The 17,996-nt window shown below is 41.0% G+C and overlaps 1 protein-coding gene across 8 annotated transcripts in view; it reads left to right on the forward strand.

The window, feature by feature from the left end:
- The window catches only part of inpp4b (inositol polyphosphate-4-phosphatase type II B), a 177,832-nt gene that overhangs the window by 144,162 nt on the left and 15,674 nt on the right, over positions 1 to 17,996 (forward strand). For all 8 annotated transcript variants that reach the window (XM_085276578.1, XM_085276577.1, XM_085276579.1 and 5 more), the window contains 6 exons: positions 2,093 to 2,276; positions 8,925 to 9,251; positions 10,036 to 10,174; positions 15,621 to 15,793; positions 16,403 to 16,526; positions 16,942 to 17,068. In XM_085276578.1, the coding sequence (XP_085132704.1) occupies positions 2,093 to 2,276; positions 8,925 to 9,251; positions 10,036 to 10,174; positions 15,621 to 15,793; positions 16,403 to 16,526; positions 16,942 to 17,068 (1,074 nt within the window). The remainder of the gene's footprint in view (positions 1 to 2,092; positions 2,277 to 8,924; positions 9,252 to 10,035; positions 10,175 to 15,620; positions 15,794 to 16,402; positions 16,527 to 16,941; positions 17,069 to 17,996) is intronic.

Below are 17,996 nucleotides of genomic sequence, written 5' to 3' on the forward strand. Positions count from 1 at the left end.
ATTACAGACTTTACTTTGTTGCAGTAGATTATTCACTTTAAGAATTCTGTGTGGTGCATATCATAGCGTTTGGTGGTATGGTTGTGGAAGTGGGGATAATAGAAGTGAGTAAGTAGTAATGTTGGGGTTCTGTGTGGTGTAGTACTTCACACAGTTTTCCCTGTGTCTCCATCTCACTTAGTGATTGCTTTGATTAGCTTTAAGCTTGTGGGTGGTAGTCCTCCAGGGGGCTCATTAGCTGTAATGACAAGGCCAAGAGTTTAAAGTTAGCCAGTCACACATAGTTGGTAGCTGGTATCTACTACGGCTAATTTCTTAAGGCCTTCAGCTTTTCACATTTATTGATACATCAGGTAACAGAGTTTCACACAGGGCAACATGTAAAGACCCAGTTTCTTTCTCTCTCTGCAAATTATTAAGAGCGCTACAGAGAATTTTGTATTATATTTTGCCCTCTTTGTGTGCACCCCTCCCTTCATCTCCGTCTTTTCTTTTCACTCTCTTTCTTATGTCAATTATGCCTTAGGATGTGGCTCTGGGGTCTGGCCTACATAGAGGTTTGCACTCGAAATTGTCTCGGAGGGTTGCAAATGAATGCCTCGCTCCACGCTACATTTGATGGCAGGAAGTCAGCAGAAACTCATTGAAAGTCACTGGAACTTTACCCGAGGAGAATGTTTGATTGGAGTGATTTGCCCCGAATCTAGAACTGACAAAAGGTGTTTTTGTCTGCGATTAAATAGCTCCCTGGAAATGAAAAGAGGATTCATTATTCATAAAGGGAAAATGGGTTGACATTGGACTACAGGTCCAATTTGACAGTTCAGGCTAAGTACCTGGAAAGTGTTCCCTCTGACACTTGCATAGTAGCAACACGTACTGAAATGTGCTCGGGAAAATGAGTGTGCCGAGACAATATGTTTATAGTCAACACAGTTAATTGTTTATTAATTAACCTCAACATAGAGATGATGATCCCCCTGAATAATGTACTTCTGATCAGATGTGAAGGGATTACTGTTAAGCTTTAGTGGAGTTGTTGTACAATAGGAATAGCCAATGTATTTAATTTTACTGATGTCGTCAGGAGCTAACACTTGTGGTGCAAGGTGCCAAAAAGACACCTAACAAAGTGTCAGTGTAATTAGATATCACTACTTACTTTAGGTCACTCTTGAACTACCTGATTTGAACAGCCCAGCGCTGCTCCCGATGCAGGGAATTTTGTTTCAACAACAGCCTTCTTCAGCATGCACTGCAGCATTGAAGCCAGTTGGACCGTATATTTTTCCTGTTAGTCCCTAATATTGAATGTTACAATAACCCAGGTATTTCTCCAGTGGATTCAAAGCGAGTAGGTGGATGTCAGGTTTACTGCCTCCAACGCAGTCTGTCCAGACGTGTATCCCACCAAACCATATTCCTGTGTGAGCTACCATGTGAGAAAGGGCAACAATGCACGCTATCTCAACCTGTTCCTCTGAAATAGTTTGGAGTTAAGTGAAAACTGCTTTTTTGAATGAAAGCCACTGATGATACTGGTGCTCTAAATCAGAGGCTCTGTGGTGTGGGAGTTAACACTTTCACCTTACGATCCCTGGTTGAATTCTAGGAGAGGACACGCCCAAGGGAGGGTTAAATCAGGAAGGGTTTCCGAGACAAAATCAAACAGATCCATCTGCTGTGATGACGCCTTGGGATACAAGGGAACAGCTGAAAGCTCCTTTACATGTAATTCACATTGCAGCTGGTTACTGGTTCAAAAATATTTTTCATGGATACAGCAGGTCCTTGTACCTTGTTTGATATCAGTGCTGGACGTTTCCTTACTAGCACTACCTACTAGCACTAGTTATGGTAAACGCTATGTTAAGTGGTCACTAAGAGAATCACAGGTCAAAACAGTTCTCACATGAGCTTCTGTCCAGAGCAGCTATATTCTCAATGTGATAAACTCGTGTGGAGTGGAGTTTTATTCTTATCTGAACTGGGGCTCTTTCAAACCTCTCCAACCTGCTATAACTATTCCCAGTTCAGGGCCAGGCACTGCAGTCTGATGTTTTTTTTTCTCTCTCTTTTTCCTCTGTCACAGCTTCAGCACTGCCTACCAGTGTATCTACTACTCCCCAGAGCACACAGCCAAAGCTCAGGAGGTACTCAACATCATGAGCCTCCTCCAGCCCCTCATCACGAGGTTAGTGGACCAGCTCCTTCAGGCTGCCCATGAGCACTCTTCCCCTGGACTGAGGGATGCACTCAAGCACCTTTCTGACAAGGTGAGGCAGCACTTAAGCCTTTCATTTGCAATCACTTCCATCTCACCTATCTCTTTATTCCTCTTTACATCAAGCTGCTGCAGTACACAAAGCATAGGTATGTCGTGCCAAATGATTTTTACCTCAGAAACGAGAGCCCTATATATTAATCTTTAAATGTGGTGATAAGTTGATGAAAACCCAAATTAAATGGCTGCCCTCCAACAGGAGTTAAAACACCAAAGAGTTACTTTGCACCAGCTTTGATAATCTCTGACTGGTAGTTGGCTCACCACAAACAAAAGCTGCAATATTCAGAAAAATAACTTTAAAAACTGCAGTTGCTTTGAAACCATTAAGCACACATACACACAGAGACATGCATATACTAAACAGACAACCCCAGGAATAGATCCATAAGTCATCATAAAAACGGCAAACTAACAAAAGTGAATAGCAGCATGGAGGTTTATGGAGTTGAGGCGTTTTTATCAGTATAATTAATGAATTACATCTGGTGCTGTCAGATTGCAATCTGTTGTGGGAGAGATTGTTTTTGCCACAGTGGAATAGAGCCCAATCAGCCTGCTTAATTGGTACATTCGCTCTGTCACCACTTCCTCTCATCCTTGATTAGACATGCACACATTGGCCAAGTAAACGCCTGGCCTGGTCAGCACAAGCAGTGCTGTCCTCTGATTAAAATCTCAAGCTGTGTTTGTTCATGTACGTGAGTGATTCTGAGGGTGACAGGAGGATGAGAATGTGCCTCTGTGTTTAAAAGCTGATGTGGCATGACTCTCTTAAAATCCCAAGCATTTTAATCATGAAGATAACGCAATATATGAGTATTTCACACGCTGACACCTGCACAAGCAAGTCGACTCATTTTGTTTTGTTTATTTGTTTATTTTTTTCAAAAGTCTCAAAGGAATGATTTGACATTACTGGGAAAAGGTTTATAATCTTTTTTGACCACATGAGATGATGAATACATCTGTCATGTCCATATATAATGTATGAAACTACATATTCTTTACTTAGCTTGACTTAGCTTATCTTAGATTATCTTAGATTAGATTAGCGTATAGACTGGAGATGAGGAAGAAAATTAGCCTGATTTTATGAGGTAGCTTTCTATCTGCTGTTTGACTACAGTTAAAGCAGTACTAAAATTTTTCCTTTATCTCTTATGAAGTAAAGAGGGTTCACAGTATTGATGATAAATGTGACATTTAGAAGAAGTCACAGCTAGCTAGCTAGTACCATAAAGTGCTACCAATGCAAAATCACACTGGATAAGATTATGGATAAAACAGACACTTTGCATGGATTAGCACTGTGGGATTGTCTTAGATGCTAAAGAAAAATATGGTGTGTTACAGTTTAAAAGTAGAGATTGTAATAATATTTTTATGAAATTATTTAGACCTGAAAGTTTTATATAATCACAGCCCTATGAAATAAATGTTTGTTGTGGTTAAAAAGTTGCCTGAAGGGTGCTGGTATAGCTCACCTCGTTGAGTAGACAACCCATACAGCTGTTGCAGGTTTGAACCCTCTCCAAGACTATTTATCATGTGTTTCACGCTGGTTTCTATTCTAGCTTCCCTGTCTTCTCTCTACTGTCCCATATCAATAAAGGCTTAAAAGCTAAAAAAAAAAAAGAAAATCCAATAAAATAAAAAAATGTAAAAGCAAACTCTTCAGCCGTGGACAGCAATGAAGCACCCAGCACATAGTTTGTGCTGAGTTAATGGCAGAGAAAATGTGGACCTCTGCAGTTACTGAGTCAGCAGAGCGTTGGTGACTTTTACCCACTCCGAGTTTCAACGCTCGGTGATCTGTAACTTTGGTCGTCTGCCACTTTGTGGGTGAGTTGCTGTGCTTCCTAAACCCTTCCACTTTGTAGTAAAACCATTTACAATCGACTGTAGAATATCTAGGAGTGAAGAAATTTCACAAGCTGACTTGTTGCAATGTTGGCATCCTTCTACATTACCTCACTCAAATTTTGTGAGATCTTTAGAATGACCCATTGTTTCACAAGTGTTTGTAAAGGCAGACTATATGGTTGGTTGCTTGGTTTTATGCACCTGTGGCAAACACCTAAATTCAGAGATTTAGAGTTGTGGTCCACTACTTTTGTCAGTATAGCGTTGTTTTGTTTACCCTGGTTCGTTAGCAGCAGTAGCCTCATTTTTAAATTGCAACATGTTCAACTATCACGCTCATAACAATACTGCAAATCTTGCAACAAAATAAATGGCATAATCATTTGACAATAAAAACTAATCATTACTTGCAGCCCTGTTACAGGCAACATCCTCTTGTTTTCAAGAAAATTAAATGTATTTTCTGTCCATTAGACAAAATATACTATTTCTCCTGTGAGTATAAAGTTTCTTGAATACAGAGCATGTGTTGCACTTTAAAGGAATGTGGGAAAAATGACACTGCCATAGAAAAGGTTTTACACCGAAGCACTGCCTATGACTTTTCCTTCATAGTTCTAACCACCTGTGTCCAGGCCCAGTGCAACATTTTACTCCAGTGCTTTTTGCCACACACTTTCTGATTAGTTTTGAACATGGCCAATGTGCTGTTGCTTTTCTATACGTGGTAATGATTCTGTTGATGATGGTGACAATAATAATTTCACTCTGATGATAATTATAGTGAAAAGGCAATTGCAACACGTCCCCCCTTCCTCCAGCTGTGTCCTTGGGCAAGTTATATGTCCGCACTTTAACGGTTACCTGGAAAGACTGGCAGGTTTGCTCGTCTATGCATGATTATGTCAGATGATGCTGTGTGTGGAGGTCATGAATGCAGGGGTAAATGTCCTCACAGCCCAGTGTTGCTGGAATCTGACCAGCTCTATTCATTCAGCCTCTTTCCACATTTAAAGTGAAGTTGCATAAACTGAAACATTTCTATTTTTATCACAACCAAACTGTGCTCATCCTTCAGGGTGAAACCATTTGAAACCATTCGGGGTGAACAGATTCCCACAGTTCTTCTTCTTTAGATCAAACCTAACTTATATTTTTTTGCCGGAGTGCACAGAAACATTTTCAGACTTGCACTCCTGCTCAGTGAAGATCACATCAGCAGATATTTTGAAGAAAACAGAATGTCTCCCTGAGGGATTTCGAGCATTTCAGATCCTTTAAAATGGGTAGGTGTTGAAGAGTTGCACTAAGGAATAGGTTTTGAATGTGGGGGAGCAAAGTTGCTTTGGTTAAAGCTGCAGTGCATTCCTCCTTTGCCCAGTAGGGATCTGCTGGTGATATTTTACTTTGAAAACATATCTATATGGATCTTACAGTAGAGTGCATCATTAACATTTGGACTGCACTTCACTGAAGATCCTAATCTTAGTGGGTACAAGCTGAGTTTAATTTTAACACAATTCAGTGATTACCCGGTTGATTGATATGCTTCCTTTTAATCTAATCCCTTCACATTCATCCTGAAAAAAATGCATTGGATTTATAAGAATATCATTTCACCATCAGAGGGAGTTACTGTTTGAGCACTGGCACAGTCGAATAAAAAATGAGTTCTCTGACCTCATGGTTATGAAGTGCAAATATGACCTAGATTGTTTTACAATACGCAGCTTTCCTCTGTAATCTCAAGAAATGAATAATATGGGGTGGCATAGATTGTGAATTAACACAGAGGTCAGATAAGCAGAGTTTAGTTTGAATATAAATTTACATTTTGATTGCCCAGTTACTCCTTATTGTTTCCAATACTTAGTCAAATGTGGCTCTTTTTTTCTTCTCATATAGAAAAGTGTTTTGAAAATATCTTATAAGACTTCATATGCTTATGTCCCAACCTATGGATGAATATATTTGTTTTTATTTTTTAAATTTAATAAAAAATGATTCTTGTTAGTCTGACAAAAAAAATCATAAATGTCCAAACGGACTCATGTATAGTATATTCATAAGTCATTTGGATTCATACAAGGCATTTGAATTGGGAAAATAATATATATATATATAAATGTTCTTTTATAGCACTTTCCTACTCAAAACACTTTGTACAGCATCCCTCACTCACCCATTCATACAAGCAATTTCTTCTACACCTAACATTCATGCTTCAATGAACACATCATAGAGCAACTTGGGGTTCAGTCTCTTGCCCCAGGATACTTTGGCAGACAGGGATCGAACCACTAATCTTCCAAGTTGTAGATGACCGGCTCTACCTCCTGAACTACTGCCACCCTAAGAGTTTGAATTAAATACAGTGGTGTTTTGTGTCTAGCTGTTGTTTGGCTTCTCTGCCCTAAACGTTCACCAAATGGTGACCTGGAGGCGGCAGAGTTGAAGATTTCAAGACTTTCGTTGGGTTCCTTGATTATCGGGGACAGGATTAGAATTGAATACATTGGAGCGGCAAAGGAATGTGGACACATTGGACAAATGTTGAAGGTGGAAGTGCCACAGACAGGATTTGTGGATGTAGTGAAGGAGGACATGTAGAGGGTTGGTGTGATAGAGGAGGGTGTTACGGATAGGGTGACACCAAGGCATATGATCTGCTTTGGCGATACCTAAAGGGAGCAGCCAAAAGAAGAAGAACAGTTGCACACAATAGTGGCTACATAGTATAGTTAACACATTTGAGTAGTGTGTGAAAGATCCCTGTTTCAAGGAAGAGACACAAATTCCTGGGAATGTTGTGGCAGTCAGGACCAAATGAAATCCATGGATCCAACATCCAACAGCATACTTTGATGGTCAAACCCAATGATAAATAGGGATAGGAGATGAATCATAAGCTCCCCCTGTGATGGTAGTAGAGTTAAACTAACAGGTTGTACTCTACTATAATTGGGTGATTGGTAGAGATGCTCAATGTCAAACCAGTTTAAAAAAAAAGAATCTCATCGTCATAATCATTACAGACTCTTCTGTGAGTAGTGTTGCTGTCCCCTGTGACCGAAACCTCTGATACAAGTTAAGATGGATGTTTTTTTTCTTCTTTTTTTTCCTGCTCATTCATATTGATGAGTATTGAAAAATCAACAGAACAACTGTATTATTAATGATTATTATTTATGTATACTTTATTATACCAAAGATCATTAGAAGAGTGACTCAAAAAGTTTGAGAGAATGTGAATTAACTAATTAGTGGCTATTAACATGTTAGTTGACTCCCAAAAAACAGAATCATTTTGGCCTTGGTTGCATCTCCCTGTACATGATGTTGTTACTGATTGGCTTAAGAAGGACAAGGAGAAAGATAACTGGTGAAGTGTGATGACTTTAAACTCACGGGGGTTTGATTGCATGGTAAAATATAAGTGACAAAAAAAGTAGCTTAAAATCACCCGCGGAGGAATAAAAGCAAAAAATGAGAATGCCTTTTACTTGCATTATATTATCTTTATAAATGTATATTATTATGAAGAATCTGTTGCCAAGGAATAAAGATTGTTGGCACTGCAAATGACCTTTGTGGTGTTGCATTGTCATCCAGGTTTGATCACATTTAAAGAGGCTTTACTTGCAGGTAGACAGTATCTATTAAGGAGCAAAGGAGAGAACACATTTGCCAAAGTGCAATCTTGGAAGCACCAGCTATCATCCGACAACCATTTAGGTTTTTAATTCACTTTTTAGAATCTGTCTGCATTCACGATTAATGACCGCCGCACAGAACAGGAAGTCTTGGCCCCGGATATCCATCAGAAGGCCCTAAATTTTGGCTGTTGTGATCTGATTATGGCCAGTGTGTCCCCATATTGATCACGTTGATGTTATCTGCAATGAATAATAGATGTTCGCCTTAACAAATCAACAAGCTGGCACTACCATATTTTAAATGGGTCACGAGCTGAGGAAAGTTCAGAAACACTTCATCCACACGCAGCTTTTGTCAGTTCTGTTTCTGGGACAGGACGTTTTTAAATAGTTACCTACCTTCTTGCTGACGAAGCAGTCTCCATAATTCCTGTCACTTTCAATAATCTCACTATTCAGTCAACGGAAGAGAGGTATAGGAGCAGGAAAGGGCTGTTTGTGTGGAAAATATATGTATGTAATGACCTCGTAGGTTTCTTTTCATGGAGGGCTTGGCTTATGTGTTTTGTTCGACTGCATTTCCTGTGGTAATAGAATTGCTTATTGCAGTGGTAACTCAATTACTCTCGAGAGCCCTTATCATTTTTTACGCAGCGGCGGCGGCGGGCATAAGACTCCTTGGTACCGGGATCATCATCAACTTACAGTAGCTGGTGAATTTAAGATCAAAGGAGGTGTGCTCCACGGAGCAGCAGGCTGGAGGAGGAGTAATTGAATTGTTTGTTCTTTGTTTCTTTTCTTTTTTTCTTTTCTTTTGGCTTACTGACTGCGCTGCAGTAATGGAGAGCACCTCCTTTATGGTGAAGGAGAGGGTTCATTTTGCTTATTTCTTTTCACTTCCTCTGTAAAATAGTTACTTGCTTCCAAGTTCTCCTCCACCAGTGTTTTCTTCGACCTGTTCTCCCTCGGCAGCGTGACAGTCTCTCTACATCCCGCTCACTTACTCTGTCACTTTTGCTTTTTCAGCACTTAATTTTGTATTTGTTGTCCTATCCAACAGTAACTTTCAGTGTCTATCTTTTTTTCCCTCCTATCTGTCTCTCTTTTCTTTGCTGCAGACAGAACAATTTGTTCACACTCTTAAGGATGAATTGGTCAAGAGTGCACTCCTAGCGCTGCATGCAGCGCAGCCAGGCTACGTTTCCAAGAACCAGAAGTCGACTCGGGCGCAGAGCCAACACCAAGGCCACACAAACCAGACCAATGACCAGAATCAGAACCCGATTCAGGGACTTCCAGGCCACAGTCCACCGACGTCGGTCACTGAGACCACAGTGGTGTGTAATAATGTGGAAGGAACCCAAACAACTGCTGGAGGAGAGCCTTTGTCACTGAAGCACCAAGACACCATACCCCACCATAAAGAGTACGATGAGGAGGAATGGGTATGCCCGACTCCTTTTCTAAGTCATTTAGAAACATTTAAAAATTGTGATTGAGTTATCATTTTATTTTAAACCGGTGTGTTTTGACAAACTGATGTTTTCCCTGGTGCTTCTTACAGTAGAGCGCACACAGGGGGAAGCCGAAAACTATTACTGTATTAGAGATCTGCTATGGCAAATAATTACTCACAAAATTAGATTGCATACCAAACATTAGTCTTTTAAGTGGATTCTTTTCTCAAAGGGGGTTTAAATATTTCATCATGACAAACTGACTGCGGAAGATAATTACGCGGTATCCTTGTCAGTGAATTTAAGCCATCTCGCTTCTTTTCATGGACGTGTCTATGGCTGTTAGTATTCTTTGTGTGTGAGGACAGCATCTGCCATCCAGCAGGAGTTCATCGTGATTTCTCCACACCAATGCCTAATTATCTCCCGCCATTATAACGTGTTCAACCCATATTTTTAAGAAGAAAATATCCAAAATATGTATTCCCCCACCCCCCTTCAGCACACACATCCACAGAGAAAAAGTCTCAATACATCAGTTACCTGCAGGAGCTCAGGAGAAGAAAGAGAAAGCTTGAAACGATGGAAACGCTTTAAAAGTAATCTCAGAATATCCTTTCAGACATTTCCTTTTGACCTTTTGGCTTTTCGGAGTTTGGACTGTGCAAAAAAAATAACTGCCTCACAGTCTCAAAGGTAGACAGTGTGAGTAAGACACAGATGTAATCAGCGCAACTGATCTGACTGCTGATTGTGCATTTGGCTCTTTCAGGACAGGCTGTGGGCAAATGTGGCCAAGTGTCTCAACTGTGTAATCGCCATGGTGGATAAACTCCAGGAAGAAGACAACACCAAGCAGGATCCAGTCCCAGAACATCAGCTAGCTGATGTCATCACCTCCCACAATCCTGGTAAATTACATTTTCAGTTTGTTTAGCCCATCGTTTACAGTCTTAGACAGGCCAAATAATTGCTGTGTCAGTCAAAAGTAAAACTTTATTTGGCTGATGATACAGTGATGTTTTGCTCGTTAGGATTCAGATCTGGCCGCGGTCGTGATTACAAACCAGCAATACTATACTACAGTTTGATCACAGTTCCTTCATCTATGTTGTAGGTTACCACCTCTGTTTGTCTGTGCGTATATATATATATGTGGATGTACCGTCACTGTCTATTTCATTAGGTACAGCTTGCAGTAGCAGCTTCCTTAAATCTTTGTAAAATAGAGCCAACAAGGTGCTGGAAACATTCCTCAGAGATTTAGGTCCATACTGACAGATGCTGCACGACATGATGCACATCTCCAGTTCCACCACATCCCAGATGTGCTCTGTTGGATTGAGATCTCGTGACTGTGGAGGTCATCTGAGTACAGTGACCTCACTGTCATATTCAGCAAACCGGTTTGACGTGATTTGAGCTTTGTGACATTATTGTGCTGGAAGCATCCATCAGAAGATGGGTACACTGTGGGATGGATGTATATTCAGGTATGCTATGGTGCTCAAATGATGCTCACTTGGCCCTAAGGGGCCCAAAGTGTACAAAGTAAATGTCCCTCACACTATTACACCACCACAAGCTTGAAACCATTGATACAGGGCAAGATAGATCAATGCTTGAGATTCGTCAGACCAGGCAACGTGTTTCCAGTCTTCTGTTTTCCAGTTTTGGTGAGCCAGTCTGAATAGTAGCCTCGGCCTGCGTAGCTGACAGTAGTGGCACACAGTGTGGTCTTCTGCAGCTGTATACCCTGGTTCAGAGTTTTGTGCCTTCTGAAATGCATACCTACACACAGTGGTTGTTATGAATGCTTATTTGAGGTACCGTTGCCTTCCCATCAGCCTGAAGCAGTCTGTCCACTCTCCTCTGAACTCTGACATCAATGAGGGCATTTTCGCCCAGATATTTTCTCTTTTGATCAATTGTGTACATACCCTAGAGATGGCTGTGTGGGAAAATGCCAGTAGTTTCTGGAAAATTCATATGAGCCCAACAGGCACCAGAATCATGCCACTTTCAAAATCACTTAAATCAGCTTTCCTCCTCATTCTGATGCTCAGTTTGAGCTTCAGCAGGTCATCTTGATCATCTACATTCCTGCATACATGGAGTTCCTGCTATATGCCATGTGAATGTTTAAAGGTGACATTTCTACCTTAACACTTCAGCTAATTTAGCTTTCTTTTGTTATTATTTTGTTCATAAGTTTTCTTTAGCAGAAACATCCCATTTTTTTAAGTCTGTACATTTTTGTTTTTCTCTTCAGTTAAACAGGTAATCCAATGCCTCATCGGTGAATTTCCTCATGCAAATTATAATGCAGAATATGCATTAACCGATCCATCACTGTCACAGGCAACATGTGGTGATACCACTGTATTGTAATGTGCCCGTCACTATGCTCCCGTCACTAAACAGCAGTCCTTTTAATGCTAAGAAGTGCTCCTGAGCCCAAAAAAACATTTTTAAGCGTTCGTACATAGATTTTTACTGTGGGGAAGAAATAACATTGAGTAGTTCATCATATTTTTCAGAGTATCTTAAGCTGAAATCGAAAAGAGTTCCAGCGTTGCAGACTCCCTGTTGTTCAAGCACTGGCAAATGAGAAACTCATATTGTTGCCAGAGAAGTGGATGAAAGCTACATTTCGTATGCAGAGCCATTCACTGTTGACCACAAGCTGCCCAGTCTTCCCTTACGTCCAATGAAATCCTGCCTCAAGCTTGTGTTCAGACAAGCGCCCAGACTGCTGCAGCTGCCAATTGGCACACAGAGCCACAGAGCAGTGGCATTAGACTGACCAGGCGACAAGGAGAGGCTGTGTGTGTGTGTGTGTGTGTGTGTCAGTCACACACACATGCTGTGGAGGCATTGGTGCATTTGTATCTGTGACGGAGTGACCCGTCTCAAGGCAGAGTCCGCTGAGTATGGCACCGCCACCATTAGATCGCCACCATTAGTTCGATTTGGCACCCGGGGCGGCGTATCTTTCTGACGACCGAGTAGAGGAATAAAAGGGGTGAGGAGCAAGTTGTGAGCCGCATCGGGGGTGGCTAGATTTTGGTTCCCACTTACTTGTTAAGGGCGTCGGTCGGGGAGACGTGCGGGGGATCGCCAATCGTGCAGGGTGACGCAAGCCGATGGTATGGGGGTGTGGGGTTTAAATAATGAGTTCACGTGTGTCTGGACCGTCATGAGAATGGCCTCATTCCGTGGGCCGTTAATGTGTATATGAAGTCGGGTAGACTTCCGGGAAATAGTTGAGAGCCTGTATCAATGTATATGTTTTGTGAGTGTATAATGAAAAAGGAATTCTGGGGGAGGGAGACGGGGATTAAAGTCAGAATAAAGAATTGGTGGTGACGCCAAGGGGGAGGGGTTACGGGATATAAGAGACGGCGAGCCGGATATGAAGGGTGTGTGTTGTAACATACAGGCTGTGTAGCGCGGATCTCAGTTTTATGTCTTTGCAACCATCTTTTTATGCACTGGGGAGGCCGTTTCAAATAAAGTATCCACACTAATACCTTACCGACTACGCCTGTGTTTGTCCGGGAGAGGTCTGGAAGGGGACCCCGTGACAGTATCATTTTGTGTCATTGTGTCTTTGTGAGCCAGCAGGTGAAAATAAGGCCATCAGCCCCTGTGTTCATTCTGAAAGATAAGCTCAATCCTCAGAGCACCTTTATTAAGACAGGCTCAGAGAAAGTGGTCATCTGCTTGTCAAAATACAAACATGGAAGGAATAATGAGAGAAGCTTTATCTCTTTTGTGAATCCTGGGCTTTTGATGGCACTGCAGGGGTTTGCATGTTTGGACAGGTGGGCCAGTGAAGAGATGACAGCTGGAGTTCTGTTTCCTGCTCTGTGCAGAGGCAGTATTTGCAGAATGAGATAAGATGTGATTTCTATGACAGGGCAAGGGCAAGCTTGATATGCTGTACATATCAAACTGTGTGCATGTCTGTTTGTCCGCAATGATTCACTCTTCCCTCCTGAGAACTTTTCAATATGTTGAAGCTCAGAAAGAATATGTGGTATGGTTGGAAAACTCATCTTGAGCACTGCTTAACCAACACTGCCCCCTGGTGGCCACTCAGAGGCTCGACTTTATCAGAAACCAGTGAAGGATGCAGAGAAAGCATCATCACAGCTGCAATGCAAGTTTCCTGCACACATTTTGAGTTTGCTGCATGTCCAAAATAAACAACCACAAAGAGGTCACAAGGATTACATAATTTATTTGATGTTTGCTGATAGTAATACGGTACAATGAGAGCTTAAATATTATAACAGTGTGACAGAAATTATATAGTCTATACCAATGATTCATGACCAGAAGTAGTTGTACCCTCCTAGTTGTGATTTGATTTTCAAACACAACAATATGTTTTTATATGGCAGTACACATCAGACTATGTGTACTGCACAGGATAATTTATTTAACTTAAGTAATAAAAGAAGAAGTGTATAAAAACACTTATTGCACAATGTTGTTATCAAAGGTCAACAAGTCTGGTGTAGACAGGAAAATTGTGGCGATATCTCACAATACTTCACATTTACAGTAATGGTTAAAAGAAAATACACCCTCTTTAAATTCTAAGTTTTTTTTGCAACAGGACATGATAAAAAAAAAAAATTATATCGGGTCGAGCCTTTAAAATTGAGCTGAATCGGACATGTGCTGTAATAGCAGCACGTGGTCTGGAGCATTCAGGTGTGGCAACACAATCCTTAAATTGATCTTACAGAAGCAATTTGTTACTTCTCATAAGGCTGGGAAGGGTTATAAAGCCTGACAACGACAGTGACAGTGAGCAGTGCTCAGAGAAACCCACGAGCTACATCTCGTTGTTACATGTCGCATGTTACAGTGGTCCAGTCAAATTCCAGACCTCAGCCTGCGATACTGTGGTAGGACCACCAGAGAGCTGTACATGAATTTTGCAATGTTGCACAGAAAAGTGTTTCAAAGTTCTGACCAATAAAATCATTCATCAAAAGATTCCTTCCAAATTTTGCTACTAAATGTGGATCTACAACCTGAATAATGGGTTGTACTTTTCACACACTGATTCTGGTTTAGACTTAGTTTTTCTGTTCGTCTCAGTTGCGATTTACCAAATCTGAAAACCTGGTAAAGTCTAAAAGTCTTATTTTTATTATGTACGAGTATAACCTCATATTTGAAAGAGTACGAATTATCTTTGTGCCATGACTGTAAATATTTTATATGAATATTAACTGCAACTCTGAAACCCCCACAGAGAATTACAGGCGGAGGGTGAGGTGATGACTTAAATGAGAGAAGAGAAAGTTTAACTGTAGAAACTGAAACAATAGTGTCCAAGGAGGAAATCAGGAAAGACGCACGATTTCAGTTCATGGTTTACAAGCAGGTGGTGCAGTAACACCTGATCTGTCAGCCCAGGATGAGTAACGCAGGGCAGTTATTAAAAAAACATCCAGGTTCTCCAGCATCGATGGGATGATGATAAGAATTAAGACTGTGAGGGGTTGACAGCCAGTAGGTCATATTTAATGAATTATGTTATTTATTTATTTATTATAGGCCTTTAATCCTAATTCTCAGAAACTTTGGCTCATGGTGTTTTGGAAAAGTATAAAATGTTTTGTAAGAATGAGGTTGTTCTTCATCATTAGATCGTAGCATACAAACAACAAGCTAAATCTTCTAGGTGCACTGTTTGTGAATGACGCCTTCAACACGAAACAGTTTAGCGTGAAGATTTCTTTTTTAATTTACCAATTTTCTACCCTAATTTTCATATGTGCCTTTTAAAAAACAGAGATAATAATAATTTTATTGCTCGCTGAGATATTTTTATGTTCAAATCAGCCAGAAACAGATGGAAATAGTAAGAAAAATCACCAAGTTGCCAGTTTAGGAAGAATAATTGGATTTAAAGTAAACAGACCACAGTAAAACTGATCAATGCATATAAGATAAACCTACACTTTTTTTTTTCTTCAATTCAAAATGTGGGACTTTCTCAAAGCCTTTCACTGATTTTTAAATGAATGGATGATTCTTACAGTATCTGCTGTCTAAAATTTTTTAGTCTGCATGAAAAATTCCTCTATTAAATTTCTGCATCTGCCTAAAGGCAGCAGGACACACATGCGGTCTATAATTTGAGATGTGCAAGCTGGCGTACTCCAAGGGGTTCATTAATTTTGTGCTTTGCTGCCGCCTTTTCAGTGTTTCAAACCAAGTTGCATTTTTGTGTGGGGCCTTCCACCTCACACTGCAGCATACAGTGCTTGACCTCGCAGAGAAATCGCTTGCTGTGATTGAGATGTTCCCCATTGCATCTCTTTTTCACAGGTGACTGGAGGGAGCAGTTGTGTCCTCTGGTGACCCGGTTAAAGGACTGCGTGATGGAGGTGGTGGAGAAGGCGAAGAGAGCCATGACCTTTGTGCTCCTGCAGGAGGCAGCCTGCAGCATTCCACAGGGCTTCCTGCTCCAGCAGAGGCGAGACATAGTCTTCAGTCAGGCAGTAGGTGGCTGCACTGGCATAATAAACAACTCTTTAGGAGTCCTCCAGAGCATGGAGCTTCTTTTCATCTGAATTTAATCTGAAAGATTTTTGCTTTTTGTCGATACTTTCTCTTCTCATGAATGAATCATAAATCTGCTGCCCATTCACTGCTTTATGCAATAGCAGCTTGAGCTGTAAAGGATTTTGTCATCTAATTTTTTTCCCTCGTGGTCCAAAGTACAGCATAATCAGTGCAAACAATATAATATGTTGGTTGTATATTACTTCATGTTTGCATACTGTAGAACTCAGGGTGTGGAGTCATGTATTTGTTAGGCTCTGAACTATGTTTTATATTTAAAGGGTTTACTCCAGTAGGACTCATTCGCATGTCTCTGCTGTATACATCAACATTAAATGAGCATGAGCAAGTAAATAAAAGGAGTAACATGGATTCAGGTAACACATTTGTTGTGGTGTGAAAGTGGCTGCAGGTTCTGATCCTTTATAATTGAGCTGAATCGCAGTATTTTGGACCCAGTGTATTCTTGGTTCACCGTTTAGTGTTTGCTGCATAGTTGCTTGTTTGAAAATGTCTTAGTATTTGTGTGTTTGTGTGTTAAACAGCTGGCAGCCTTGGCCTGTGGTTTCGTCATGCGGTTGTACGCGGGAATGCAGGACAAAGGCTTCCTGAGGCAGCTTCACCTCGTTGGCCTGGTTGCTCAGTTTGAGAGCCTGCTCAGCACCTACAGTGAGTGAAATCACGCCGGTGACCTCACGACCTACATTGAATTTTACTGATTGTGTTTGCTGTTAAGTAAATCCCAGCACGTTTAAGCAAGTCAGACTAGTAAGGTGAATGATTAAGCTGTAGTACATAGCAAGGTGAGGCAAGGTGAGTCACTGCAGTGTTGTGTTTGGCTAAATGCCTTCATTACCGACACCCATATTTCTTCATCCTTTAATTGTGACCTGGAAAATGGTATATCTCCTGTTAATGTTTGTCATAGAAATAAAGAGAACAGTAAGTAACAGTAAGAGTTGAATAAATACAAGGGAGGGAGGTTTCTCAGTTATGGTCTTTGTTAAACATGCCCTGTTGTGTGTATGCATGCAACGAGAACGACTGACATCACTGTCGAGCTTGTTTTCTGTGGCCGCTATAGGTGAAGAGTTCGGGATGCTGGAAGACATGGAAGTGGGGATCTCAGACCTGCAGAGAGTCATGTTCAAGATTACAGAGGCCAAGTCCGATGACCTCAGTGACCTTCAGCCTTTAGTTTGTGGCCGACGGTAAGACCTTGTTTTTTGTTTTTTTTTTTGTTTGTTTTCTTGCTCAAGTCCAATTATAGGAAGGAAATCGGGCCAAACACTTATTTGCGGCACATGTGGTCACCTCTAATGGTTTCTAATATACCTCTGAGATCAGAAAATCAGCATCAAATCAAGCTATACTCGTTTTATTGAGATATGCAAACATAGAAAGTAATGTTTTTGGCTTGAGAGAGTTTCTTTGTTTATAGAGGAAATCTAAGTTTAAAGAAGGGAAATGTCCGTATATTTCAAAAGTAGGGGGATTCATACTCTGTGTTCAATGAAAACTGAACACAGGAACTTTGTTATAATGGAAGCCAGCCATTACAAAACAGCGTTGTTTTCTCTTGCATTGTGTTTCACTAAGGATACAATTGGCGCACTTATGCAAAACATCCAGGACCCCTCTCACACCAGCTCCAACACGGATCTGCAGCATAAAAAATATCGGAGCAGGTTTTTTTCTTGTTTGTATCACTTTAGTGTAGGTCATCACATGTGCTTTCCTTTGTGTTTCATATTGTGAAAAAAGAAAAACTTAAGCTTGATTTTCTTGTTTACCTTGTTCCTGATGTTGCTGTCTACTGGGACTGTCACTGTATCATAACTGTGGTCCTCTGCTTCTTCTCAATCACCACTATGTCTGGTTGGCTCAGGATCTCAGCCCCAGGAATCGCCTGCATACTCTTGGGTACATATTCAAGGGTATTGCTGTGTACCAAGAGGAACCCAGGACCCACTGCACCGGCGGGTTCATCGCGATACCTAATAGCAGTCAGGGTGCCATTGCCTAGCCTTATTAGAGGTCTCTGCATCCCTCCATGGATATGCCTCACTGACCCACCATCAAACCGGTGATGCTGAATGATGTTACAGGGAGAATAACGTTCTCCACGGCTTCTACCGA

This window comes from Mchenga conophoros, linkage group LG6, assembly GCF_057382185.1.
Source record: "Mchenga conophoros isolate Kocher_MC1m ecotype Shallow Benthic linkage group LG6, M_conophoros_male_GT1.1, whole genome shotgun sequence".
Lineage (NCBI taxonomy): Eukaryota > Metazoa > Chordata > Actinopteri > Cichliformes > Cichlidae > Mchenga > Mchenga conophoros.